This window comes from Mustela nivalis (genome assembly GCF_964662115.1).
Source record: "Mustela nivalis genome assembly, chromosome: 4".
Taxonomy (NCBI): Eukaryota; Metazoa; Chordata; class Mammalia; order Carnivora; family Mustelidae; genus Mustela; species Mustela nivalis.
Window position 1 is genome coordinate 97,853,867 of NC_139023.1, and position 27,506 is coordinate 97,881,372.

The 27,506-nt window shown below is 41.3% G+C and overlaps 1 protein-coding gene and 1 pseudogene across 2 annotated transcripts in view; one reads left to right on the forward strand and one right to left on the reverse strand.

Moving 5' to 3' along the window:
• The first annotated feature begins 9,721 nt into the window (after positions 1 to 9,721).
• ELOVL6 (ELOVL fatty acid elongase 6) overlaps positions 9,722 to 27,506 on the forward strand; it is a 122,008-nt gene continuing 104,223 nt past the window's right edge. The window contains exons 1-2 of the mRNA XM_082728184.1: positions 9,722 to 9,944; positions 10,100 to 10,220. Coding sequence (XP_082584310.1) covers positions 10,132 to 10,220 — 89 coding nt within the window. The 5' untranslated portion in view covers positions 9,722 to 9,944; positions 10,100 to 10,131. The remainder of the gene's footprint in view (positions 9,945 to 10,099; positions 10,221 to 27,506) is intronic.
• LOC309862754 (large ribosomal subunit protein uL22 pseudogene) lies at positions 15,710 to 16,325 on the reverse strand (annotated as a pseudogene). Its single transcript has one exon. The product of its transcript is annotated as a large ribosomal subunit protein uL22 pseudogene (transcript).

Genomic DNA, 27,506 nt, shown 5'->3' on the forward strand with positions numbered 1-27,506 from the left:
TAATCCTCACTTTTAGAGAAGGACACAAAGGTAAAAGAGACAGAATTTTGTGTTGGTTAAGAGCATTGTTTCTTTTTTTTTTTTTTCTTAAGTTTTTATTTATTTACTTGACAGAGAGAGAGATCACGAATAGGCAAAGAGTCAGGCACAGAGAGAGGGAGAAGCAGGCTTCCCACTGAGCCCGATGCAGGGCTTGATGCGGGGCTCTATCCCAGGACACTGAGATCATGGCCTGAGCCAAAGGCAGAGGCTTAACCCACTGAACCATCCAGGTACCCCAAGAGCATTGTTTTTTAACAAGACTACCTGTATTCCTTCTCCCAAAGTTTTCCCTAACTATGGAAGCATTAGAAGATATATTACCCTCCTGCAGCTCCTTTCATGTAAACTGGGAATATTCTTTTTTTTTTTTTTAAGATTTTATTTATTTATCCAAGGGAGAGTGTGAGAGAGCACAAGCAGCAAGGTAGGGTAGAGAGGGAGAAACAGACTCCCCATTGAGCAGGGAGCTGATGTGGGACTTGATCCCAGGACCCCAGAATCATGACCTGAGCCAAAGGTCAACACTTAACCGATTAAGGCACCCAGGTGCCTATAAATTGTGAATATTTTAACAGAACTGGGCCACAAGTCTGTTGTGAGGATTAAAAAAGACCATGCCTGCAAAGCATTAAACTCAAGTGTGGGAAATAGTAAGCTATTGTTTTTGTACTTGTCTGAAGAAAATTATCAGAAAGTGGTGCCCACCAGTATAAAGCCTAAAGCCAAAGATCATGCTCTTTCCATAGCACCACATACCTTCCTGTCAAGGGATTTCAGACCTAGAGGTCTTACTTGTCCTTCAAATCTCAACTCCTGTTATCTTCTCTGGTAGCCTTCCCCAAAACTCATAGTCTGTTAAATATCCCTACTCTGTCTTCAAGTAACCTCCATAATATACTCCTCAGAATCCTTACTCACTATGTTATAACAGTTGGGTTTACTGTCATCTGTCACAATAGGCTCTGGGGTTATGAGAGTATCTTCAGGACTTCACTCAGCGTCTGTTATAAATGTATAAATGAGTTGATATATGAATGAATGAGTGAATGAATGAATTGCAGCGGTAAGTTGGAAAACATAGAATCATCTTCTTTTTAAGACCTCCTCCTTTTTAAGACCAGTTCTAATACCACAAAAAGATGGGTAGTTGTCCAAAGGAAAACTGTGAGTTTCTTAAGCCTGGGAACTATAGAGGGAGGTGGAAAATTGAGAAATGAGGCCACAGATTCATTTCCTAGACTACATATTTTACAATAGAAATAAGAGTGCAGGGGAAAATTATGTAATATGATTTAATTGGTCATTTCACAATATCAACCATTTTTACAACAAATTCCCCTATTTGTGATTAGATTAATCTATATTTGTCATATCTTTCAACATGGCAGATCTTTGAGGGAAAGATCTAGGAAATGGTGATGTTTCAACTAAGGAGCATTCAGATTAATGGACAGAGAGAAAGCAGACCCAAGTGTTCCCTTGTGAAACGGGGGCCATTTGCCTTATCAGTAGCTCAGGCTTAGGGAAGCTCTAGCTGTTACTTCCCAGATTCTGCTAGTCTCTCTTTCACTTGATCCGATGTTAGTAGTGAGATGATCTCTTGGTCCCCTATCGGTATGTGGCAATAACTTCATATTCAGGCGCCATGTAAAGAGAATCTTAGGAGGATTTGAGGGTATTACTCTTAACTGGCAGTCCAGGATTTAATTACCAGTATTTTATAGAAGTTCGTTTTGCACTTGGCAACATTTCTCTTTCCACTGTGTCTTACAAAAAAGAATCCTTTGACCTTTACTTTTTCTCTGATCCCTACACCTTATCCCTTCTCCATTCTAGAAACTCCCTTAAGGTGTAAGAAACCTTAAAGGATCCCCAAGGGACATGTCAGAAGCCCTTTAGACTCACCTGAAAACTGTGGGATCATGATTTAACTTAGCTTGGGGCTCTTTGGACCAGGAATGGCTGTATATGGAACAGAAAGGACTCTTATAATGTATAGGTCATCAGAGTTAGGTCACTCCAAGCTTCTCTCTGAAGAGGAATCCTGAAGATAGCTAAAGTTCATTGAATCAGGCTTACAGCGTAACCCTAAAGAAAACTTTGATTGGTTCAGCTTGGACCTGTGTCCACCTCTGTAACATTAACTGGGCCCAAGGGTTAGGATACTATGATTCCTTAGCCTGAGTCAAATGCTCGCTTTATCCCTGTGATTGAGAGAGGGAAGCTTGCCCCATGACTAATGGGGTCCATGTAGAATTAAGAAGCTTTCCGAAGTTCCCCAAAAAGCAGTGGGATGCAGTTACCAAAACGGGAGAGGCAAAAACAGGGAATGTCCATGTCCATACAGAAAAAAATAAGAATATAGGCCCTGTTTTTCTGAAAATTTTCCTACTTTTACTGCAAACTATGTCCTTTATGTCGCTCACTTCCGTATTTTCCCAGATCTCTCTCTAGCTTGGGAAAGTTTTTCTTTCAGTGTTGCTTACTTTCAGATCTCTTTTCAAGCCAATGTTGCATTTGTTGCTTGTGTCTGATCCCCTATTTTCTTATCTCCAATAATCCCATTCTTTTTCTTCCTCTACATCCTGATTGAAAAGTCAATTTTGAAAACCCAAAATGATTAGAAAGTGCAGTCAAATACATGACACCTCATAAGTCATTAGACTTTATAATTGGTATTACATAGTATTAATTTTTTAAAAATGATTCACAGCTTTAAAAGTTTCAAGTATGAGGCTTCAAACAGTCAGACATGAATAAATTGGCATGATCTTGGACAACCCATATTTTAGGAACTATCTTACTCACTTGGCAATTTAGAGACTCTATTAGTTTCTGGATAGTTTTCTTTTTCAATCTCCTATATAAAATCTCTTAATCTTAATCTTAATCTTAATCTTAATCTCCAATGTAAAATACCCTCCAACCTCTTTCAAAGATTTTTCTCAAGACAGTTGAGTAAGTGTAAGAGTTTTCTACATAGTCTAATTGAGAAAGACTCTAGGCTTAAGTTGAACTGGTTGAAAGGGATCTGCTCCTGGGAGTGTCTGCCATGCTCAGAGCACAAGAGCCCTAGATGGTCAGGCCGGGGGTAGCACAGCTATCTGCTGGCTGGCCAGTTTGAAGTCATCTCCCCCTGCTTCGTTTGCCTGCTAAGAACCATTAAAACATTAGGCCTGGAGGGGCTCTTCTGGTCACATTGCCCACTATCTTCATTTCACAGAGGAAGAGACCGAGGGCCAGAAAGGTAAAGGGTTTTGCCAGGATGACCCAGTAGGTTAACGGCTGGGTTAAGAAAGAACTCAGGCCTTTTGGACAACAGTCTAGTACTCTTTCCTCTATGTGCCCCACTTTTCCCCCCTTTCAAGGTCTCCTTCTCTAACAAACAGCTGAAATGATGTTTCCTGTCAGGTCTTGTCTGTCTTCATTTGAGGCTGGTAGGTCTCTCTCCCTCTCAACCTCCCTCCCTCCTTCTTTTTCTCCCTTCTGTCCATTCTTACACACTCCCATTTCTTTCCTATTCTGCTATATATAAAATACAGCAGAAGGATGCATAAAATACCTCAAGATCATAAAGTAAAAAAAAGTAAGTTTCAAATGATGCAGAGAAAGGAATGAGGTTTAAAAAAATGTGTATTATATTAAGCTAAATACTTGGTACAAGGGCAAGCTCCAGATTTGCCTCCAAGAGCTCTAACAATGCACAGGAGTCTTTCTAATAGATCAATTACTTGAGATGACACAATTATTCTTAGTCCTGAAACCAGATGAAGATATTCTTCAGAGGTTCCTCATAAGAAAAATATTTGGAGCTTTCTTTTTCTCCTCCCTTAGGTTATCTGGCCTGGAACAGGCTGAAAAGATACATCTTTAGGAGTTTAATTGGTATTCGCTGTTAATAAGTCTTAGCCCAAGTCACAAAGGTGGTAAAAGGCTGTCCTAAAATGTACATGAGACTGACCTCCCTGCTCTTCCAAAGGCCCAGTCACTGTCCCCTGCCCCGCCATGATGACTCCAGTGGGTGAAGGTTGGATCATAGTGGGAAAGAGGCCCACTGAGACCCTCCACTTTCTTGAGGCATCCTGTAGAGTTTGAACGGGGGGCACATCAGAGAGAGAGCAGCAGGTTTGGCTATTTCTTGCTAATTCAAAGAAGTTTATTCATCATTAGATACTTTCCATGCATTTTCTCTTTTTCTATTAACACAGATAATGAGGAGTAAATGGAAATTCCTAACAGCCAGGTCATTAAGACCTCTATCCATATATAGAGAGAGAAGATGTGAATGAGAACGTAGAGGTAGGCTCTTGAGGTTTCCCCTCACAGGCCCTTGACTGATTTCCCCCCAGAGGCACTATAATGGTCTTAATAGCTATGATGAGAAATCTGCTTTCATTGCCAAATCGCATTCTTCGGGTTTTGATTTAGATCTGAAATAAGTTTTTGTGCTACGACATAATTCCGTGTATTGACTCTATATAGGGAAAGTGTATCAGAATACATCTGAAATAAAGAAAGGAGAAGACAGGTAGAAGCCCGTCAGCCCCTGGATCTTTCCCAGAGAGATGCTGAGTCCCCAACAGCCCAAAGACAAAGACAAACTCATCTCCTGAATCTTCCTTGCCCTCTGCTGTTCACTACCAAAGTGAAAGAGTCTCGGCTTGCAGACTCCAAATGGTTCAGATAGTTGCAGGCAGGAATTCTTCAGTGAGGCAAACAGTGATCACAGGGTCGTGAAAACCCCAGGGTAAAACTGGACTTGTGAGCACCCGTCACATTCTCTTATTATTTCTTAAGTCAGATTCCTTCCTCTCGAACTGCTGTGCTCTCTGTTCATTTAGTTAAACTTCTATAGGTATCTGTTTTGGAGTGTGACTCTATTTTTACTTAATTATTTGCACTTCTCTTATTTACATAAAGTAGCCGATGTCTTTTATATTTATCTCAATCTCTCCAAGATTAATAAGGAGCAATTGTCAGTATAATAAGCTCTTTTAAGACAGGTCTATTTGGGAAAGTGTCTGAGGTAACCCAGAGTCCTCCTCCCCTCACCCAAATGCAGAGTCAAGAGAAGGAGATACTCAGCATTCTGATAGTGAGATTGGGGATACTACTCTGGGCATCCCAAAGCATCCCTGGAGCCCCGTGGGTAGCAGGATCAGAAGGTGGGTGCCTGGGTCAGCCTGCGAGAGTCCTACCAGAGTCTTTAAGGAAGCCCTGGGCCTCAACGTCCCTGTTTCATCCAAAAACCTTGAGAGGAGGTGGACAGCCATCTTCATTCTCTCCGTTTTTGCTTAGGAAAGGGTTAGGGGTTGGCTAAGGGCTTCTTGGCTTCTTTGATTTATAAATAAATTACGTCTTTGAGGAAAAAAAAATTCTTCCTAGGATTTAGAATTTTCAGAGAGGTCTCTAGTGAAAATGTTCAGGAAGCAAATATTGATTCTTCTTTCTCTATGGCCGTTATCAGTTTACAGATGAGTTTTTAATATGCAATATTAAGAACACAAAAAAGCATTTCTCTTTTACAAAACAAGATGCTGTCCAAATCATCCTTGCCCTTAAGGAAATTTATAATCTCCTACATGGAAGCGGATGGCTCAGGCAGGGCCTTAAGAGCTGCACTAACAAGAGTTTCAAGAGCATAAGAGGCAAGAGTGAGAGGGGTCATCTCTGTGAACAGGAAAGGCCTCCAGTGTGGAGTAGCTTGTGATTATCTGAAGAGTGGGCTGAATTCGACAGGGAGAAATGGGAAGTTTGTCATGGAATGGTATTCTGAGCAGAGGGAGTTATGGGAGAAAAAGAGCCAAAACTTAAGATGTTCAGAGGATTCAGCTTGGTTCAATTCCACCTATGGAAGAGAGTTCCAGAAAAGCAGGTTAGTATTATTAGAAAGGCCCAGAAACAATGTGTGTATTTTAACATATTTCTGTGCCAGAAAAATTTGACCTGGTATCAGGATCATCTAGCCTAGTACTGTCATTTTATATACAGAAAGGGAAATTAAAGGCTTGATTTACTCTCCCAAGATCAGATAGCTAGATCTGGAATAAAGTTAGTACTAAAATCCGAATTTTTTACTTAATAATTGAGTAAAAATTTGCAGTAAATTTATGACTTGCAGAAGTGCTTACTCTCTGGTCTAACTTTTAAAAATTTTACTACTAAATATCAATTAACTGTGATTTTTTGAGCCTCAGTTATTTATATTCAATAGTAATTACCTCTCCGGTTATGGGTCAGAAGCACACACAATAAATCTTTTCATAAAGATTCCTAGTGGTGTTGCTGGGCACCCTCCCAACCTTCCCCTCCATCTTTCCTAACCTTCTATAGCCCCTAAAATAAGTCTAGCAAAGTCACCATTTAGAAGGTTTTATTTCTAATATTATGCTACCTATGAAATCTTTCAATACAGAAAATTAAAAATAAAAAACTGACCCATTATCTCACTACTCTGCTAATTTCTGTTGACTTTTTTTTTAATGAAATACAAATACATCAGAAGAAAACTCAAATACTTCAGAAAAACAAACCGTATAAACAGGAAGTGGGAACTCCTGTTGCTCCCAGACATACATCCCCATCAAATTCTTGTTTATCTTTCCAGAAAAAAAAAAAAAAAGGTGCAATTGTAGATGTTTTTCTATACACAATGTGCTGTACCTTGCTTTTTTATTTCCCTTAAACATATATCTGGAATCCTTCAATATTACAACCTATAGAAAATTTCTTTTAACAAAGTTTTATAATAAACCATTACAAGGATGCATCATCATTTTGTTAACGAGCCCCCATTATTTCCAGTGTTCTGTTACTACAGACATGGCTGAACAATATCTTATACATACATCTAAAAGGTTTTTTGTTTTGTTTTGTTCACATCTAGAATGTCTTTGCAAGTATATCTTCAGAATAAGTTCCCAGTTGTAGAATTACTGGGAATTATCATGCAATACTGCTGAACTAAAGACTCTTTAATGCTCTCCCACCCCACTGCAGGTAGAGTCAAATCCAAACATCTTGGTTACCTGGCCTGACTGTCTCTTTAACCTGTCAGTTACCCTTTACTTATGACCTGGGGACATACCAGCATTTTGCTCTTACTCCTGCAAAGTCCTTTCTTACCCCAAGACAAGACTTTTGTACTTCTTCTTGCTTCTCGTAACTTTCTGCAAGATGTGGTTGCCTCTTTGTCACTCTGGTTTCAAATCAAAGTCATCTTCTCTGTGAGGTCTAAAAGGGAATAAATGAGCACCTCTATTCCTTCACATCATACTGATTTTCTTTCTTTCTTTTTTTTAAAGTTTATTTTTGAGAGAGAGAAACAGTGCGCACATACACGCACGTGGGGGGGATGTTGGCAGGCCAAGGGGGGGCCAATGGAGAGAAAGAGACAGCTTTTTTTTTTTTTTTTAAGATTTTATTATTTGAAAGAGAGTGAAAGAGACAGAGCACGGGAAGGGGGGAGGGTCAGGGGGAAAAGTAGACTCCCTTTTGAGTAGGTGGCCCAATGTGGGGCTTGATCCAGGACTCAGAGATCATGACCTGAGGGGAAAGCAGACTCAACCCACTGAGCTACCCAGGCACCAGGGAGAGACAGTCTTAAGCAGACTCTGCTAAGCCCAGAGTATGCTGGAGGGCTGGATCTCATGATCCTAGGATCACTACCAGAGCTGAAACCAATAGTCCAAGGTTTAACAGACTGTGCCTTCCTGATTAATTTTCATTTTAGTGCTTCACTCTGCGTGAAATTGTCTTCCCCTCTGGAATGTGAGCTCAAAAAGAACAAGAGCCCTATCTCTTTTCTTCACCAAGACCCAAGATCTCAGATGAACACAGGCTTAAGGAATATCTGGTGAAGAAATGGGTAGAGGGTAAATGGGTTTAAAATGACCACACAGGCAGCCAAATTGCTTTCAGGATAGTTACCTGCTTTTATTACCACTGGCAATGCCTCAATACCCTTGGAAGCGGTTAGTACTGCTAAGCATTTATCATTTTTTTGTAAATGTCCATTTTAAAGGTCAAAAATAGAGGCCTATCTCCCATTTCAGAGTAGTTTTCTTTAGACACTGTTAAGAACAAATCAGATATTTTAATATAACTTCATATCCATCTTCAAAAAATAAACAGACAATAACCACCATTATTTGAGTGAGAAACATAGTAAATGAGTATGTTTCATATTTGTTTCAAATTGGTGTGATGACTCCTAAGGGCATTGAATTTGAAAATCAAATCTTTTTAAGACTAAAGATTTATCCTTCCAATATACAATAAAACGTTTGCTGGAATTTGATTCCTTTCTCACTTCTCTCACCTCTTTCATCTATTTAATCATCTTACAAATATTTATTGATTGCTCACAGGCCCAGGTACTATAGAAAATCTTTCCTCTCTCATCAGACCACACCCATCTTCTAAGTCAATATTACCAAGCCTTCAGGCCTGGGCTTTATTTTTAAATTCATTCTGACTTGTACTGCAGAAGTATCTAGAATGATAACCCTTAAATGGACAGACAAGGAAAGTCTATACATGAAATCTTTGGGAGGATATTCTCAAAAATTACTTGTTAATCATCAACCAATCTAGCCCTTTGATTTAAGTAATATTGTACTGGATTTTAAAAGCCCTCTCTTTAATTTCTTATTATAATTTCCTCCTTTACAGAGATATTTCTCCCAGTTCCCACTTTTCAGTGGTTTCTGGCAACCTAACTTTGAATGAAAATATCCTCTACTAGGACTACAGGTAAGGTGGGGAAAAGAGCACCAGAGGAAGGAAAGGAATTTTCTTCTTGGTCCTAATGTCCACCCAATTTTAAAGCATAAATTCTTGTTTCTAGTTTAAGCTTACAATTACATCCATAGATTAATTATTAGATACCTCCATGTCTCCTATACCTCATTTTTCCGAACATGTGGGTAGTGAGTGGAGGGATGGTCCCAGTAGAAAATCCTTTTCCTTCTGAGAATTAAGAGGAGTGTAAACAGAAGCTGAGTTTAGGACACTGCTATGGGACTGGGGGTTCAGTAGGGGTCAACATTACATTTAGCCTTTTCCTCAACACAATTCTCTTCCACGTACCCGTGAAATATATAAAACGAAATTTCTCATGCATATAAATAAAGTTTTTGCATTGGACCAGTTGGTCCAGTTCTCCTACCTGCTAACTTCCTTCCCCCCACTTTGTCTCAGTTCGTTAACTCTACCTCTCCCCGTACCCAAACCCTCCACCTAGCCTCTCTCCCTCTTCTGGCTACTGGTCTCTCTCCACTTTCCATCCCCAGCTCGAGAATGGTTGAGGAGCTCTGGGGGCTGCCGAGCCCCTGGTTGGCCGTAGTCGAAGCCATCGCTCTGGGGTGGGGGACCCCGAGAGTACAGTGGGGGCAGGGGCAAGGAGGTGGAAAGCGCGTTCCTCTCACGGGTAATCTCAGCACAAATTTGCCTGGAGCTCTCCCAGTGAAAGAGCTGGCAGGGTTTACTGTTTTCTTTATCGCCTACTAGCCAAGCTTGCAGGTCGCGCGCCTAAGGGCCGCTCCTGGCAAGCCGAAACCACATTCAAAGGCAAGGCTAGGCTGCCCACGAGGTTGGGATTGGGGATTGTGAATGACCTCGAGGCCGTTTCCTCCTTCTCGGCGCCCTTCCTCCACCCCCCTAGTCACCTTCGCGTCAGCAAAACTGCCCCTCGGGGCGAGAGGTCTCGCGCTCTCTCTCTCTCGCAAAGGGTTAATTTTCCGATCGCACGAGGGGGAGGAGATTTCCCCGTAGACAAGTAAAAAGGGTGATGGACAAACGTGCGGGCACTAAGACCGCAAGGCATTCATTTCCTCCGACGGTGGATGCGGACGCCGGGAGGAGGAGAGCCGCGGAGCGAGGAGCTGGGAGCCGTGGCACAGGCAATGCTCGACCCTGGATGTAGCTGAGAGAGGCTGGGAGAGGCCGGCCCCCGGAGATCCAGCGGAGAGGGGAAGACCTCGGGGGGGTGGGTGGGGAAAACAGACAGGAGAGCACTCGAAATCAAGCGCTTTACAGATTATTTTATTTTGTGTAGAGAACACGTAGCGACTCCGAAGATCAGCCCCAATGAACATGTCAGTGTTGACTTTACAAGAATATGAATTCGAAAAGCAGTTCAACGAGAATGAAGCCATCCAGTGGATGCAGGAAAACTGGTAGGTGATGCTTTCGCGTGACACTCTTCCCGGGAGCCCTGCGCGTCTTCCCGGTGCGCCTTAATGTCGATGTTTTCTGTCTGGGGCGTGAATGGGCCGATGAATCGCCGGCAGCAGAGAGCTGGTCGCTGAGTTCCCGGGTCCCCCGGGTGCAGGAACCTCCGGGGCTGCATGAAGCGCGTGGGTCTGTGAGTGCCCCTGTGTGAACCGTGGCTACACATACATCTTTAACATAGATTATATAACATAGAACATACATGAGTGTACAGAGTAGATGTCTGCGCGACACGGAAGGCGGGAGAGATGCCCCAGTCCAGATTCTGCACCTGAACTACCTTCTGGTTTTCATCTAGATTTGGGTTTTCTCTCTTGGCTCCCGCAAGCTGAGTGTGAAAGGCAGTGGAGGAAGGACCCAGGCTTCTGCTCCGTTTAACCCTCTCCCGCCGGCGCTCTCTGGTCCTCGCCCTCTTCCTATCCCTCGTGTCCTTCCTTTCTCCTTGCAGCCCTCCTACTTCACTGCCCTGCTCTCTGCAGCTCCCCGGCCGGATTTCTCCTTGCCTGGACCCCTCTCCCCGCGCCGATCCCTTTCCGGTTTCATTAAGAGGCGGGGGCGGTGGGGGGAGGGGACAATGAAAACAGTAATAAAAATGAATGAACCCGAGCGAGTGGAGCCACGCCATTATTAAGTTTCTGTTTTACGGGAACGCCTTTTGGACCCACTCAGTTCTAATTCAGTAGGAAGCTGTTGATTGGAGTTGAGACACGGATTAAAAACCCCTCGGTCCGCAGAGTCCTTGGGGGCTCCTCCCCAGACACACTTCTAATAGGGAAAGAGTCTTGCTTGTTTAGTGTGTTCCCTCCGCCAGTCCTTTTGAAAAATCCCTGTGTGGGAGGAGATCCTGTGTCACCTTGCAATATTTAACAGGGGAGGGTGTGCTCATCTCGCTTCTTCCTTGTAGACCGAGGTGCTGGGGCAGACATTCCGGTCATCTTCTTGAGCCCGGGTCTGGCGATCAGTAAAGTGCACGCTCAACACCCCCAGAGCTGGGCAGCGGCCTGCAGCCTCCCGGGGGCTGGATGGGAGGGTTGGGATGAGGGGCTCTCCGGCGCCAAGGGATCCCGCCCGCCGCCGCGTGCGCGTGTGCGCGTGCCCCGCGGCGTCACGACCTGCCTTCCCTCCCCCCTCTCATCAATGGGAAACCAAAGACGCGGGCGCGGCGCGGGCCGGGGCTGGCTGGTGCAGTAGGAGGCGGTGCCGCGGGCCGGAGCCGGTGGAGGGAGGTTCAACTTCCTTTCCTACGGTCCCCGGTTGCGACCGGCCCGGGAAATCTTGGCCGCGGTACCTGCCTCCTCCCGCTCAGCCCGCCCGCCCGAGGCCCGCTGGCCAGTTGCGGCTGCGGCCGGGCCGAGCCCGCCCCCTGCGAGATGCGCGCAGGCTGGGCCCGGCCCTTTGGGGGCGGGTGTGGAGGGCTCGGCGCACTCACACCCGCTATGGGTGGGCTGGGAACTCCACTGGGTGCGGGGCGTGAGGGGGCCCGAAGGCCGCGTCTGGCCGGAGCCGGAAGCTGGCAGGGGGACACGATCCGCTCCGAAGCCCTGGAAGTGCGGCGAGCACTTGGGGCGCGGGGCTGAGGCCCCTCCTGGGCGGACGAGCGCCGAGGGTGGTGGTACACCTCTCGAGGCTGGATCCCGTAGGAGTGCAGACACTGAAAGGCCTTTGGCGCTTGGGGAGGCGGCCCCTTTCCGCCCATGCGGCCTGTGGACCTTCTCCGGAGGCACTTCCTCCTCCCGCGTAGAGGGTGGTGCTGAAGGCGGGGCGGGGCGGGGCGGGGCGGGGGCCTGAGGCTGCCGGCGCTCAGAGCTGCGAGGCGGGCCCGCTGTGCGGCGGGGTCTTCCCTGCAGCTGTTTGTCTTGTTCTCTTGCCACATCACTCGAGCCCATCGAGTCTCCCTTGTCTCCAACTTGCTGCACCTTTACCGAGCCTGCCTTTCTGGAACCGGCGTCCCCTCGCCGTGGCTACCCCCATTCACGGTTGGCCAGCCGCCCCTTGCACCACCAAGGTCCATAGGTCCATATTTGGGTTGCCTTTTCTGAGGCCAGGTAACCATTTCCGGCTTCTTTTATCCATTCACTTAACAAGCACACAATGAGCCAGACAGGACCCAGCCCTCATTGGGACTGAAAATGGCCAAAATGTGCCCCAAAGTTATTTTCTCCTGTTGAGCTCTCACCACTGGTTTCCTTCTAGCTCTTTACGAACCGTTCTTCTGGCAACATCTTTCCTGGCTTTTTACTTGTATATATGAATATTTACTTGTCTGCCGGTGCCTCCTTCCTATCAGACCATAAGCTCTTTAGGTCACGGTTCTTGTCTCATTCTGCACGTTAAAGGCGCTTTGTACATGGCAGATGCTGGGGGAGATGCTTATCCAGTGAGTTAAAATGATTACTGGTGCCCATTTTATTGCCAGCACTACCTGTTAATACCCTAACTTTAGCATATTTGGCTTCCCCCCCTGCATTTGAATACTATATCATAGTCACCTACTGGGATTTTTCCCTTCCTTTTTCTTTGTGGACCCTATTTTTTTTTAACTTGCAGTCAAAAAGCCTTTCAGGCTGTTACTCTTTTCTTTGCATGTCTTCCTGACCTTAATTGTCTTGCTTTCTCCTTTTTATGGGGGCGGGGTGCATTTCTCCCAGTATCCTGGGGGTCCAGTTTTCTAAACCTCCCAGATTCCACCCCCAATCCGGAAAACACAAAGTCTTGACTAAGTTGTGTAAGAAAAGGATTATTATTATTATTATTATTATTATTATTATTTGCCCTTGTTAACAGGAGTAGGGAGCTCCATAACCCAGGCTTAGACCACCCCTGGGGGCAGGGGAAGTTTTAGGAAACCAAAGCCTTACCTGTTCAAAATGGTTTGAAATAGCTTCTGGGGAAAAACAAAATGTTGTGAAGCATCTACGCTGTCATTTGAGAATCATTTGCACTTGTCCTTAAAAATGTCTTAGATATGACTTCAAACAAAGCTTTTTAATTCAGAAAATTAAAACTCCTCTCAAAGATGAGCTCATTTTGAAGAATTGTGAGAAAGGCGAGGAGTGCTGTTTTGTCAGTATGCTGTCTGTCCTATTTTGCATTATTTAAGAGGACCTTAAATAAGCGTAGTTTATTAAACATATCTTATAATCCATAATCCTTTACCTAATGGATTCCATAATCTATTACCTTATTACATATTAATGTTAAGGACCCCTTATTTTGGAGTGGTATTTGTATAAACACTACACGGTTCAACTGTGGCAAGCTTATCAGGTTTATTGCTGCCTTAACAAAGGATTAATCCTATACTCACTGTTCTAAACACAGGATAAGTACTAGAGACCTTTTCAATTTTCTGTCAAATAGTTCCATGTATAATAGAGCAGCAGTTGAAATGCAAAGTAATAAATATATTTCCTTGGAGAATCATCCTGAGACCTCATCTTGAAACTACACGGCAAGTTAAAAATATCTCCGGTAAGGTTATCCAATACACACGACTTTGTTAGATGAGGTAGAGGAAAATGCATGCATGCCCAGTAGCATTTTTGACTGCCAGTTCTACACTGAAAAGCTCTGCGATTTCAAAACATTGAAAAGAAAGGCATTTTGTCCTTTAATGAGATGTCTTGCCTTTACCTGTTATTTTCACCAATAGCTGATTTAATTTATAAGTGCTGCTAGCAAGGAAGCGAAATCACCTAGTGATTGGTAAGGCAAGGCGACATAAAACTCATTGAGTGAGAAGGGCAGCTGGGCTCTGCCTTCTCTTTCAGCAGCCTGCCAGGTTTGTGCTAACAGCGGTGGATGCTAGTTAGTCGCTCCAGTTGTAATTGTCTGGCCAATGATGATTATCTTCTGATGTCGGCTGACACGGTGTTCACCAATAGGAAAACAGGAGGCCTGTGCTGACTGCTGTAACATTATGGCTGTGAGGTGACGTCATCACAGGGCTTGCCTAGAACCTCATGAGGCCCTCCCCCGCTCCTCTCTGGCATCCTTCACATCTCCAGCCTTTCAGTGCTTTGTATATTTTTCTGACTTTCTCCACTCCCCCACCGAGGTATTGGTTATAAAGGTTTAATTGTTTACATTTTGTGTTCTGTATTTTAGGGTCTACAAGCTAGTGTAGGATTTTTTAAGATTAAATACTACCCAAGGAAATCTTGGGATCCTCAAATTTGTTTTGACTAAGAAGAAAAACATGGAAGAAACACTATTTAAAAGGAAGTGTACATTGTTATATGGGAGGCTCAGAAAGTAACATGATGTATAATTTCTGTATTAAAGAAACACATACAAGAACATCATAAGCCTTAGTATTTTACTCAAAATAGAGCATCATAAGGCTTGTCAAACTTTTAAAATGCGGACAAATTATTAAGCTGTTGTTTATCCTGTAGTGACAATTGTTCTGCATCGATCCCTAAGATCCTTGTGATCTGCTATATTCGTTTATAGAAAAATGGCTGGAGAATAGTGCAGTCTGCTCTCATGAAACCGCAAAGACCAGAGTCTCATTTAATCTGTGCCACTACAGCAAATACAAATTTGGTCAGATATCTAGGAAAATACTATGTCCATATAATACTCATGTTTCTTGCCACCTTGGGGAATCACAGTTCATATTAGTCTTAGGATTGAAAAGTCCTAAGTGAGGAATTTAGCATGTCATTCAATAAGCTTTAGAGAGCGCTGGGATATTGGTGTAATAGCACTAGGTTAAGAATGAGAAGACTGAGAAAATGTACAGAGAAGAAAAATACAATCTATGTTATGGTGTTAGAAAGTAGTGAAGTGTGTGGGAGGTCTGATCTGAACTTTTATGTATCTTTTTAAAAATTATGTATTTTCACGTAGTCCTTGGTATTTTAGGATTCCAGGGATAATGGAAATTATTTTATGATCATATTGTCCATCCCTATATTTGCATTAGTTATAAATAATAGCATGTGATGCTAAAATTTTTACATAGGGCCTTTTGTTAAATTGAAGGTTGAGTTTTGTGAATAAGGCGTGTTGCTTGTTGCTTTTAATGTTAGGTGATGATAATTCTAAAGGTATCAGGATCACATTGTCAGATGTGATCTAAGACCTCTCCAGATCTGAGAGTTATTTTGCATACTTCTTGAAAGAAGATTCTTTCAAGTTAAACAGTGGAAATGTTGTGGGGTGGGAGGTGAGGGATGGAGACTTAGAAATACTTAGGAGGGCATAAAATACCCATCTAGTCAGTCTTTAGCTGAAGAAGCAAAATGAAGGAGTGTTACACTATTCAGTTAATTCAAGAATTCATCTTTGCTTCAGTGATCTGGATATTTTAGGTCCAAGTTTTTTTGTTTTGTTTTGTTTTGTTTTTTTGAGGATACTTAAAATATGTTTCATAATAGATAACCGACATCCTCTTTCTATTTTTATTTGCATTTATTCTGTGCAGAATTTACTCCTGGGCCATGAGTTTTTGTTTCTTCAGTTTCTTCTGAGATATCTTTTTATTCGTCATAAGCTCTTCTGGTTTAGGAACAATCAGCTCTTTTTCAGTAAGGAAATCTCGGAGTGGCAAGGAGAGCTCACATATGGATTAATCCAACCACGAGCCTTCTAAGTTCTTCGCTCTTCAGTGCATCTTGGGGGCTTGGTTCACCCAGATGTGCTCAGTGACCAGAGAATCAATATCTAAACCCTTAAGTTGAGCATTACTCTCTGAATTCAGCACTCTTCTGGGGCCATGACCCTGTGTCCAGCCCCACTGTTTGGCACACCTACCTAGGTGCCTGGGCACACATACCAACTTCACCATGATAGCGATGGAATGGCATTTACTGCTTCTGCAAAGTGACATCTTTCAGATACTTGGTGGCTTTTTGGATATGCATACCCTCGTTGGCCTGGGCAGTTACATACGTGTTCCTAAAGTGAGTCCACAGATCTGAACCTCTTGATTTGCATGATTTTGTAGGGTTTTTGGGATGAAGCATTTTCAGAGTTCACGTCAGGCCTCTTAGGGGAAGAAGTGGGGTGGTGCAAGTATTTTCTAAAATGAATTATCTAAAAATTGACTCAGTGATCCACTTAATGTTTCATGTAAGGACATAAGTGAGCTGCACTGGCCTTCATTAATAAGAGCCAGACAGCAGTCCACAAACTTTGCCTTAGTTCTTTACCTTTACCTGTTCTATCTTCTAGTCCCTACCTTCAAATTTTCGTGCTCCCATTTACTTTCCACTTACCTGTGTTAAAAGAGCACAGGCATTTACGTAGAAAAATTACCTATGTATACCACAGACACATTTCTATTGATAGCCCTAGAAAACTTGAATGAAAATATAACATGGCTTTATTGGAATATTAAGGTTTATAACTTTATCTGTATTCAGACTACACAAACAGGCTGGTACAAATGTGTAACTTTTGGTCTAGTTATTCATAGAACGTAAGTAGCATCCTTAATTACATTTAACTTCTGATCATTTTATTTTAGAAATAGATTCGTTCTTTTTAAAAAAATTATTGTTCTAGAGTCTGAAGTGAATTTGTACTTTTAAGCCTGTTGAGCGAAAACCATTGCACAACATTGGGTCCATGTAAGTCATCAAGGTTCAAGCTTGTGTGTTTATCGTGATTCATTTAGATACTGAGCACTCAAAATTTTTAGTCTTAAGGTTCTTTACCCTAGTATGTTGTAATGACAAATACTTTTAGGAAAAACTTCTGTTTAATTGGTTACTTGCTGTGAACTTTCAGCAATTTAACTTTAAAGCTTGTCTGCCCCCTCCCCTCCAAATGTACAAGTGAAAAAGATTTACACTTCCCTTTGCTGAGATGAGTAAGACGTACTGATTACAAGGAATTTTGCTGGATGGATAATTTTCTAATTTTTCTAATAATTTTATTTCCTCCAGATTTTCATATTTTGGTAGTTTTCTTTCTAAAAATTTTATAACTAATTGCAGTATGGTTAAGGGAATATCACTGACAGAATGTCTTTTAGGCTGGAGGATCTCAACTGTTTTTATTTAGGTTTATGATCACATATATTTTTTTAAATTTTATTTATTTATTTGATAGGCAGAGATCACAAGTAGGCAGAGGCAGGCAGAGAGAGAGGAAGGGAAGCAGGCTCTCTGTTGAGCAGAGAGCCTGATGTGGGGCTCAATCCCAGGACCCTGGAATCATGACCTGAGTGGAAGGCAGAGGCTTTAACCCACTGAGCCACCTAGGTACCCTATGATCACATATTTTAAATGAAATAGGTGTAACCCCTTTCTTAAAGATAAATTTCAAATGTTTTAGCCCAACCTTTAACTTTATTAACACCCATCCTTGGAGCTAGTGTTTTGTTTGGTTTTGTTTTTTTAATGGATTCTTTGTGTTCTGGGGCTGAATTTTTTTTTTTTTAATTTTATTTATTTATTTGACAGAGAGAGATCACAAGTAGGCAGAGAGGCAGGCATAGAGAGAGGAGGAAGCAGGCTCCCTGCAGAGCAGAGAGCCCAATGTGGGGCCCTATCCCAGCACGCTGAGATCATGACCTGAGCCGAAGGCAGAGGCTTAACCCACTGAGCCACCCAGGCGTGGGGCTGAATTTTTGAATGGACTTTTGAATTCATTAATTCTTAATGGACAGTATACATCATTCTTTGAAGATTATGAAAATAACCCATGAAATGTATGTTACATATTTTTGTTAGGAGAGGTACAGGCATTTACCTAGAAAAGTACACACATACACATAAGGACGTTGAAGTGACTTTCAAAAAATGAAAACTGATACCCTATTATAGACCATGTCTTTTCTATTTCTCGCTATTTAAAGAGCACCTTGCTGAACTGGACATACTTCTAAAATTTGCAAAACAGGTCCCAATTTACTTGCTTTTTGTCTATGCCCAGTATGGAGCTCAACACAAGGCTTCAGCCTGTGACCCTAAGATCAAGACCCCCAACTGACTGAGCCACCTAGGTGCCCTTTGACTTTTATTAATTTTTTTTAAAACTAGTTAAATAATGATTTTAAGATTTTATTTTATTATTATTATTTTTTATTTGACAGAGAGAGAGCACAAGCAGGGGTAACGGCAGTCAAAAGGAGAGGGAGAGGGGGAAGCAGAAGCAGGCTCCCGGCTGAGCTGGGAGCTCAGTGCAGAGCTCCATCTCAGGACCCTGGAATCATGACCTGAGCCGGAGGCAGAGGCTTAACCAACTGAGCCACCCAGGTGCCCCAACAATTTGATTTTAATAAATATTTAAAAACCACAAAAATTGAATATTTAATTAATTTGTTCGATCCCGAGCAGTACTTGGATTTTTCCCGATTATTAATAAATTTTAAAAATCTTCAAAATAGTTAATAATGGCTGAAACCTTCAAGTTTTGGGGCTTTTTTTTGGTTTTGTTTTACTTTTTGTCTTGTAGGCCCAGTTGTTCCTTCTATTCAAAAGCTGGTGTTAATAAAATGAAAGCTTTTAGGATACTAGGCCCACTCTCACTGGGGTAATTGACTCATTCGGGTGTAGTGAGTTCAGTGGAATTGAATGTTTTGAAGTTGAGAATTTTATGATCTTGTTTTAGGAGGCACAATGGGGAAATAGGAGCTAGTTGAAAAGGTTTACTCCTAAAACTTTTTTTTTTTTTTTTTAATTAAATGTGTGAGATTTCTAGTAAAGTCTTTGGGTGCATTAAACATTTAAGAGCTAGACTAGTAGTGGTTATCATTACAATAAAAGGGAAGGAAGCTTAGTAAATATACTATAAATATCAATGTCTGTAGTTAGCTCTCAATTTTATGACTTCTTGGCAGACTTAATTTAAAGATCTTTAAAAGTAGGGTAGATTTTCTTTATTTTAGAGTAATGATACTAATAGTTGGTACATAATTGTTTACTGATGGCAGGCATTCTTTTTTATTTTTAGTTTTTAAGATTTTATGTATTTATTTGAGAGAGAGCACAAGCAGGGGAAGAGGCGGAAGGAGAGGGAGAAGCAGACTCTCCGCTGAACTGGGAGCCTGTGGCAGGGCTAAATCCTAGAATCCCAGGATTGTGACCTGAGTGGGATGCTTAACCCCCTGAGCCACCCACGTGCCCCGCAGGCATTCTCTTAAAATGCTTACATGTGTTAACTGTTACATCCTCCCAATCACCCTTTGATGTATTATCTTTTTTGATTTCTTAGGAAAGGAAATGAGGCTCAGTGTGGTTATACAAGTTGGGATTTGCAGGTAGGGACTAAAAAGGGAGGAATGGGCTCCAGGCCAGATGAAGAATTTGTCACTGAGGCCTTGATCATCCCCTCATTTGAATAGGAATAAATACTCAATAAACAGTGCACTTGGTCACTTGAAGCACTCTAAACATAGAAAGAAATTGTGGTTTTAGTCAAGGGTCTCCCAAGTGCCTCTAAAAAATTTTTCCTAAGGGATCCTGAACACGGCAGGCCAGGGTCACTACGGAAAACACCTCTAAATGTTGTAGTGAACATTAAACTAGATAGATAATAAGTAACTAAATTAAATGATTAAAAATGATTAAATGCCTTAATCATTAAGAAGTATTTCCTGAATAGTGTGTGTTCATCTATCAACACTTTTAGGAGTGGGGAAAGCCATGTCACCTTTAATGTTGCTTCTGTCATAAACAATTCCAGTTTTGCCACAAGCAAACAACAGATTGGGAACTTCCTGTATAAAGCATGCTTTCTGTCTGCTTCTCTTCCACGAGCCTCGTACATTCAGCTTGGTTCTAGACTCCAGGAATGTGTTTCTACCTGGCGCTGACTATACCCTTCTTTCCTCCAGGCAGGTCTTAGTAGCTAGGGTAAATAGCCACCCACTGTTGCCAGAAGGGAAAAAAAAAAAAAAAAAGATGTGTGGGTCGGGGATGTCCCTGTTCTTTGAGGTGTGTGCCTGCGGTGTGAAGAATTAAGATGTACTTTTACTTGTTTTGTTGGTGAGTTTTAAGTCCTTGATCTCGTTCTACAGAAAGAAATACTGTAGGAAAAAGGCATGAAAACATTAGAAAACATAAAGATGTGGGAAATAAAACATCTTTCTTATCCAGAGGCATCCACTGTTCTTTTGCCACATTTCCTTCAGCCTTGTTTCCAGGGTTTTGATATACTTTAGATCATTCAGTGCAAACTGTTGATAGATTGAGTTCTTTATTGCGTGCTGGGACTGCAGTGGGCACTTTACATTTAATATATCATCTCATTACAATTCTTATGTTACATATTTCCCTCTTTACATTATAAACCTACCGCTAAAACCTCTCCATAAGTGTATTTTCCATATATGTTATTGTTTGGTATCGTTTGGACTCATATTAATTTAGGTAACCATTGCCTACTGTTGAACATGTTAAATGCCTAAGATTTTGCTATTAGAACTAGTCCTCTGATTATCTTTGCATATTAATTTTTAACTTATCTAATGTTTTCCTTTGTATAAATACGAACTGTAATGCAGGGGAATTACCTCTTTTTAAGGTTTATGATATCTATGGCTTGGCTCATGTGTAGAAAAGTGGAACCAATTTGCACTCCAGCAAGGAAGGACAGTTTTCACGTCCTTCTTAGCTCTGAAGATGATCGCATTTCAAAAATCTTTGATAAGTTCATGCAAAATAGGATATCCCATTGCTTTAATTTATATTTATTTGTTTTGAAATGAGATCCAGACAATTTAGTTGGGTGTATTTTCCTCTTGCTTTTACAAGTTCTTTCTACTGGGCCTTTCCCAGTTAGCTATTATTTGCTCACACTTGGGATATATTAAGCATATTCACTTTTGTCTAGCATGACAACTTTATTGTGAATAATTTCATCTCTAGAGTGACTTCTGGCAACTAGTTTAATATATGAAATAGAAATGTATTTTTCATCACCTTCTGAATTAAGGAAAACAACTCTGCTTCTCTCTCTATAAATAACCTGTAAGGCAACAGCCCCAGGGAAGAAGGCAAAGAGGAGAGAAAGCCTGGAGACTGGGCTTCAGTGTGGAGGGAGGACGAGTGGCCTCTTGCACTTCCCACACATTTTTAGACTCTCTTATTTGCATTTATTTTTCAGTTTTCCACAGGTGTGGTGATGAGTGTGCGCTGTGGTATTCCAGCATGGTGGTTAAACCATGGTATTAAACACTTGGACTCTGGAGTCCAAGTTGGTATTAAACACTTGGACTCTGGAGCCAGTGTGTCTGGGTTCAAGACCTGGTTGAGCCACATAGCAGCTGAGTGACCATCTCTCTAGCAGATGAATTAGCACTTCTGCTTCAGTTCCCTCATCTTTAAATAGAGAGATGATAATAATAGTATTGGGGATGTTAATGAGGGAATCTACGTTAGCAGGCTGGGAGAATTAGACAATTTATTACACATTAAGTCCTTAGAACAGTGTCCAGGACCGTATATAATTTTTATTATACCTTTATTGTTGTCTGCACATAGACTCTATGGCATCAAAAGAAAAAGGGAGGAATCATAATTAAATTCTGGTAGAACTGAGGTCACCCTAAGTGGCTATGCAGTCGGTTCTCCAAATATGACAAAAAGGCCCATTACCCAGGAGCCACTACCAAGGGATAGGCACTGAGGGAAAAAAACAAGAAAAAGAAAAAAATCTGACATCGACTTTGCCGTCAAGAAACCTATAATTTGAACGAGCCCAGCAAGAGAATATATTGTTAATAAAAAAGTGATTTTTAAAAAAGTATGGGGGGGCAACTCTACCATGAACATTTGGAACATTTTCAAAAAATGCTTTATCTTCCATCACAGCGTAACAAACTGTGAAATTGAGGCAGTCCTGGGAATAGATGCTGATTACTAATTTATTTCCTATAAAACACCTGAGATTATCTCATTTAATAATTTATTCAACAAGAGTACGATAGTGTCTCTATTGTGTTACACACACTGAAGGTAAAATCACTATATCCCTAAGTGAAATTATAGTGGCTCAAAATTTTGGAGTTATAAACTCCCAAGTTTGGGCTTCAAGTAAGTCTTTGGTTACTGCTCAAAGATATCTATCTATCTATCTAATTTCAATGAAAGAAACATGGCTATTTGATTTCTTAGTGAAGTAAAATAAGGGAGGATTACATGTCAGTTTTCTCTTATGTTCTGGAATATCAGTGAGCTTGTGGTAGAGAAACTGAAGGGGAGTCCTTTAAGGTTCCCAGTTTTCTCATTCTTGAGACAAGGAGGTCCATTAGGGGTTCTCAAAGTATGGGGGAGCTTTTCATCCATGTGCTTATTCCTTCTTCTCTTAGCTCCTGTTGAAGGAGTCATCAAAGGGTACATGTCTGCCTGTTGACCCTCAAGCTAGACCTGGCATTTGCAGGATCATTATTCCCTCCCTTGTTTTTGAGATGTGTGTTCTTCTCATTGTTCCCATACTACAAGCCACTTCAAGGACACAGCCTTGAGAGAGTCATGTTTAGGGAGACCATCTGACTATATATACCACTGAACCCTGTGAAGGCCTTTGTACCAGAGACCATCTGACTATATACACAACTGAACCCCGTGAAGGCCTTTGTACCAACTCTTAAGATTCCGGCAGGCAGGAACAGAGATCTGCCTGTCTTGCAGCTTCTGAAGACCAGCCTCATATGTAAATTCCCTTGCTTTTAAAAACGGCTGCGTACCAGTCTGGAGTGATCTGCCTCTTTCTTAGGGCTCCATGCACAAGGGACCCGTTTTGGGAATTTCACCTGGAGGACTCCTGAGGTTACCAACCAACAGCTCCCCATCCAGGCCTGGAGTTCGCATGGCAGTGGGCAATTTGTCCCTCTGTTTGTGATGACAGCAGAGGGGAAGTGTGTCGTGCTCTTAGAGGTATCTTATAACTAATTTCTAAGATAATAAACATGTAAGTTGTAAGTGGACTGTCCCCTTGGTCTGTATCAACTGTAGAGAAATTCTTCTTTCAGACCTAATGTTGTAGATGCTTGGAATTTGTAGATACTTGGAACAGTAGCAGTTAAATGTGGAAAATGACCCAACGGTCCAGGAAATGAAGAAATTTAAAATTTTTTTCTGAGGTCAAATTTGAGAAGCTTTTATTTGTCAGAGCGATTATACTGTGTTTTCTCTTATTGTCCTGTTAGGTAGGAATTTTCATGAAATGTAGAAATTCTGCTCTCATAAAAAATGGCCCCATGAAGGACTATAACACTTAGTACTGACATGAGATTAGGAGATGACTAAAATCTAGGGACATTGTGATGCTTAATCAGAAAACCCAGATAGTTTCATGGGATTTTCTAGATTATAGGAGTGTGCTTCAAACTTTCTGCTCACATCCTCCTAAAAGATGTTTCAAAAGCTAAGTACTGTCTGACACATTTGAAACTTTCATTATAAGCTGAATTAACTTCTTAACAGTTAGAATAAATAAATGAGGGTTAGCTAGTTAAAACAAATATTTTATGATGTGCTATTGAATAATACACAGTGAATCTGAAATTACATAAACATTTTTATCAATGCTTTTATTTCATCGATGGCTCCAAAAAACATGACACAATCCACAATAAAAGAATCAATGGCATTAACCTATAGGGCTTCTGTTCTGAAAATTCAGAATATCTCAGTATTCATGATGTAAAAGGCTCTAAACAGAAGAGAAAAAAATGAATATTATCTTTATGACTCATCATTGATCATTTTTACTTTGGGGGGGCTAGAAGGAAAGACCTAGGCAGGCAATCAAGTTTTTTTTTTTTTTTTTTAAGATTCTATTTATTTATTTGAGAGAGGGAGAGAGAGCACAAGCAGGGGGAGGGGCAGAGGGAGTGGGAAAAGCAGACACCCCTCGAGTGGTGAACCTGATGTGGGACTTGATCCCAGGACCCTGAGATCATGACCCAAGCTGAAGGCAGATGCTTAACTGACTGAGCCACCCAGGCACCTGGCTATCAAGTATCTTAAACTATGTTTTTTTGACTGCAGAGAAGATTATAGATAGAATTTCCAAATGTTTGTTAGGACTAGTTTTCTAATAGGGTAAAGCGATTTCTTTTTAACTTGGTCACCTATTGTGAGAACCTGAGGATGTTCTAGAGAAGCCTTCTTCCGTCCATTCCACTGGGGGTGGCTCCGATTGTTGAAAGCTGTTACACATATTGACTTGAAAGTTGAGTATCCCCGTCATTCCTCCATTAGTCCTTGTGCTGACTCTACCTGTATTTAATTCCCTCTTCCAAATGACCATTTTGTATGCATTTGAAAATTGCTATTATGCCCTCTGTAGGTTTTCCTTTTCTTTCTTTCTTTCTTTCTTTCTTTCTTTCTTTCTTTCTTTCTTTCTTTCTTTCTTTCTTTTTTAAAGATTTTATTTACTTATTTATCTGAGAGAGAGCATGAGAGGTGGAAGGTCAGAGGGAGAAACAGACTCCCTGCTGAGCAGAGAACCCTATATGGGACTTGATCCTGAGATGTTGGGATCATAACCCAAGCTGAAGGCAGTTTCTTAACCAACTGAGCCACACAGGCACCCTGTAGTCTTTCTTTTCTAAGCCATTTCTCGTGTATTATTTGCAGCCCACTGATAATTCACATGGTCACTTCTGAAAAATCAAAAATTAGGACTCCCATGCTTTGGGTTTGGACAATTCAATGTGACAGACTAGGAAACTGCTAATCAATTTTTTAAAGCTTGGTACATAGATATTAAAATGAGCAAGTCTGTATTAAAGAATAGCGGTGGGGGAGAAGAGAATTATAATTTTAATCTACTGGTAGGTCGGCCATGTGGTCCTTTGGAACATTACAAAGCTCTTATTGTACATATGACATTCTGGAAATTTTAAGGACTCTAAGAGAACCTCAAGGGTTATCTTGAGTTGTAGTGATTTTCAATTACTGCTCATGCATTCACATTTGCAGAAATCCTTTTTTGAACTTGTATGTTCTGATTGCTGACACTGTTTGTGGTGACATCATTTTGATTAGTACTTAGTTTTTTGCAATTATTGAGTTCTTTTTCTACTGATGAGGGCTAAAAAAAAAAAATCGAGGGCGCCTGGGTGGCTCAGTGGGTTAAGCCGCTGCCTTCGGCTCAGGTCATGATCTCAGAGTCCTGGGATCGAGTCCCGCATCGGGCTCTCTGCTCAGCAGAGAGCCTGCTTCCCCCTCTCTCTCTCTCTCTGGCTGCCTCTCCATCTACTTGTGATTTCTCTCTGTCAAATAAATAAATAAAATCTTAAAAAAAAAAAAATCGAGAACCATGTTGTATCCCTGATCCTTCAACAGATATTTTGGCCAGACTCAGTTAGAGGAGATGGTTTCTCTTCAGATTACACAAGCAAGCTTCGTGTCGGAGATTGAGAATGAGTATGTCCATATGACTGTGGAGGTGCCCAGGTACAGTGAAAGGTATTCCCAGGTAATTGTTACTGGGAGTACTGCTTGATGATGCTGATTCCATCTGACATTCTTTGGGTTTGTCTTCACAGGCCGTTGATTTCACAAACTGAACTACTTCCAACTTGCTCAGCTTCCTTTGTTGTCTGCTTCAGGGCACCTTCGTGATCTGGCTCTGGTCATTTCTCTTGGCTCAGAGCCATTATCCCTGCTCTCCCTCAGTGTCCTATTCTACCTTTTGTCTCCTCACTCACTTTCCTCCCTCTATTGTCTTCCTAGTCTTTCAGCAGAAGTCACAGATCCCATCCTGTCACGCCTCCCCTACAAACCCCCACTGTCTATATGACTAGTCCAACTTGTTTTGGTTGGTTTGAAAGGCCATTTAAAACCTGGCTCCAAGGCCCCTTCCTAGTGTTACCTATTGCAGTAGCCCTCATCCCTGGCTGTCTATTCAAATGCAAATTAAAATCCCTTTTCCTCCCCACCCACCAAAATCCACTGGGTCTTCCCTTGTGGTTTGCAGGAACTTGACTCATAACTGGGTGAGTATTTTTTTCTTCTAGCTTTGAAATCAGTGCCTGTCACAGAATTTGGCATATAGTTGTACTCTGTGTGTGTGAAACAGATGAATGCATATTTGTATGGATACTCAAGCCTGTTCATTCACTTTCAAATTTATCTGATTTATTATCCAGTACACTTTATATTGTCCTGAAGTGAATCATGGAACACTGTCCAGTGACTTACTAAACAGTGAAAAAAAAAAAAAATCTTCTAATTTTATTTTTAAGAGGAAAGGGTAATAATTTATCATGACTAATTTTTAGTGAAACTGTGCTAATTGTTGGGGATTATTAAATCTTTTCTAGGCACTCAAGCCATCTACTCCAATCAGAAAGAATTTTAAAAACTTACCTACAATGAGGGATGGGTAGGACTGTATGCACAAGGAACAAAGATCAGGAGGAAAATAATACTCAAATGGTACAAGATAGTTGTATCAAGAGGTTATTTGTCCTTTTGCTTTTCTAGTTTTCTATAGTCTTTTTTATGTTATACCCTGAGTATGAATGGGTGGTATGATTATGCATGTGGTCTTACTTTTCCTATTTTTTGCATTAACTATAACATATTTACTGTTTTTATAGTAAAAGTTGCATTTTACAATGGTGTATTTGGTATCAGGTAACATACTTCTTTTTAAACTAATGCATTTTTAAATAAACATTAAAAAAGCAACATAGTTAAAAGAAACACAGTTTGTGGACATTGAATTTACAATCTTCCTTCCAGTAAATACACTTTCTCAGATTAAGGTAGACATGAGCCATACTATTGATGTCACAAAGATTTCCTTCACTTTTTCCAGTTGCCAATTCCCCAGTTCGCTTATTTTTTAGTAGGGAGGGTTTATCTATCTTTAAACGGGTTGGGGGGGACAGAGATAAAGGACGTTAATTTGACTTTAACATTACAACTTTTATGCTTTGGCTTCCGGAATATATCTAATAGGGCAAAGTTTCCCCAAGGACAATAGTCATCTAATCTAATAGAGATATAAGATGAAACATGAACCTGTCCCTGGAGAGAAAAAAATGAATAGGATAATTGGCTCAGGGACCTTGTGGCCCCTTGGAACAGATGCTGTACACATACCTGGAATTCATCATTAACAAATACTTCCAGAATTGCAAAATGCCTGGAAGATCATATCTCATTCAGAAGAGCCGGAAGGATTTTGTTTCTTTCTGGAATGAAGGCTGAGTCTGGAGGCCATGCTCTGTGGTTCCGCAGAACCTGGTGTGTCTTAATCTGGTGTGAAGTCCCAGGTAGGAGGTTAAGAAGAGTGTGACAGAGCTTTTTAACAGG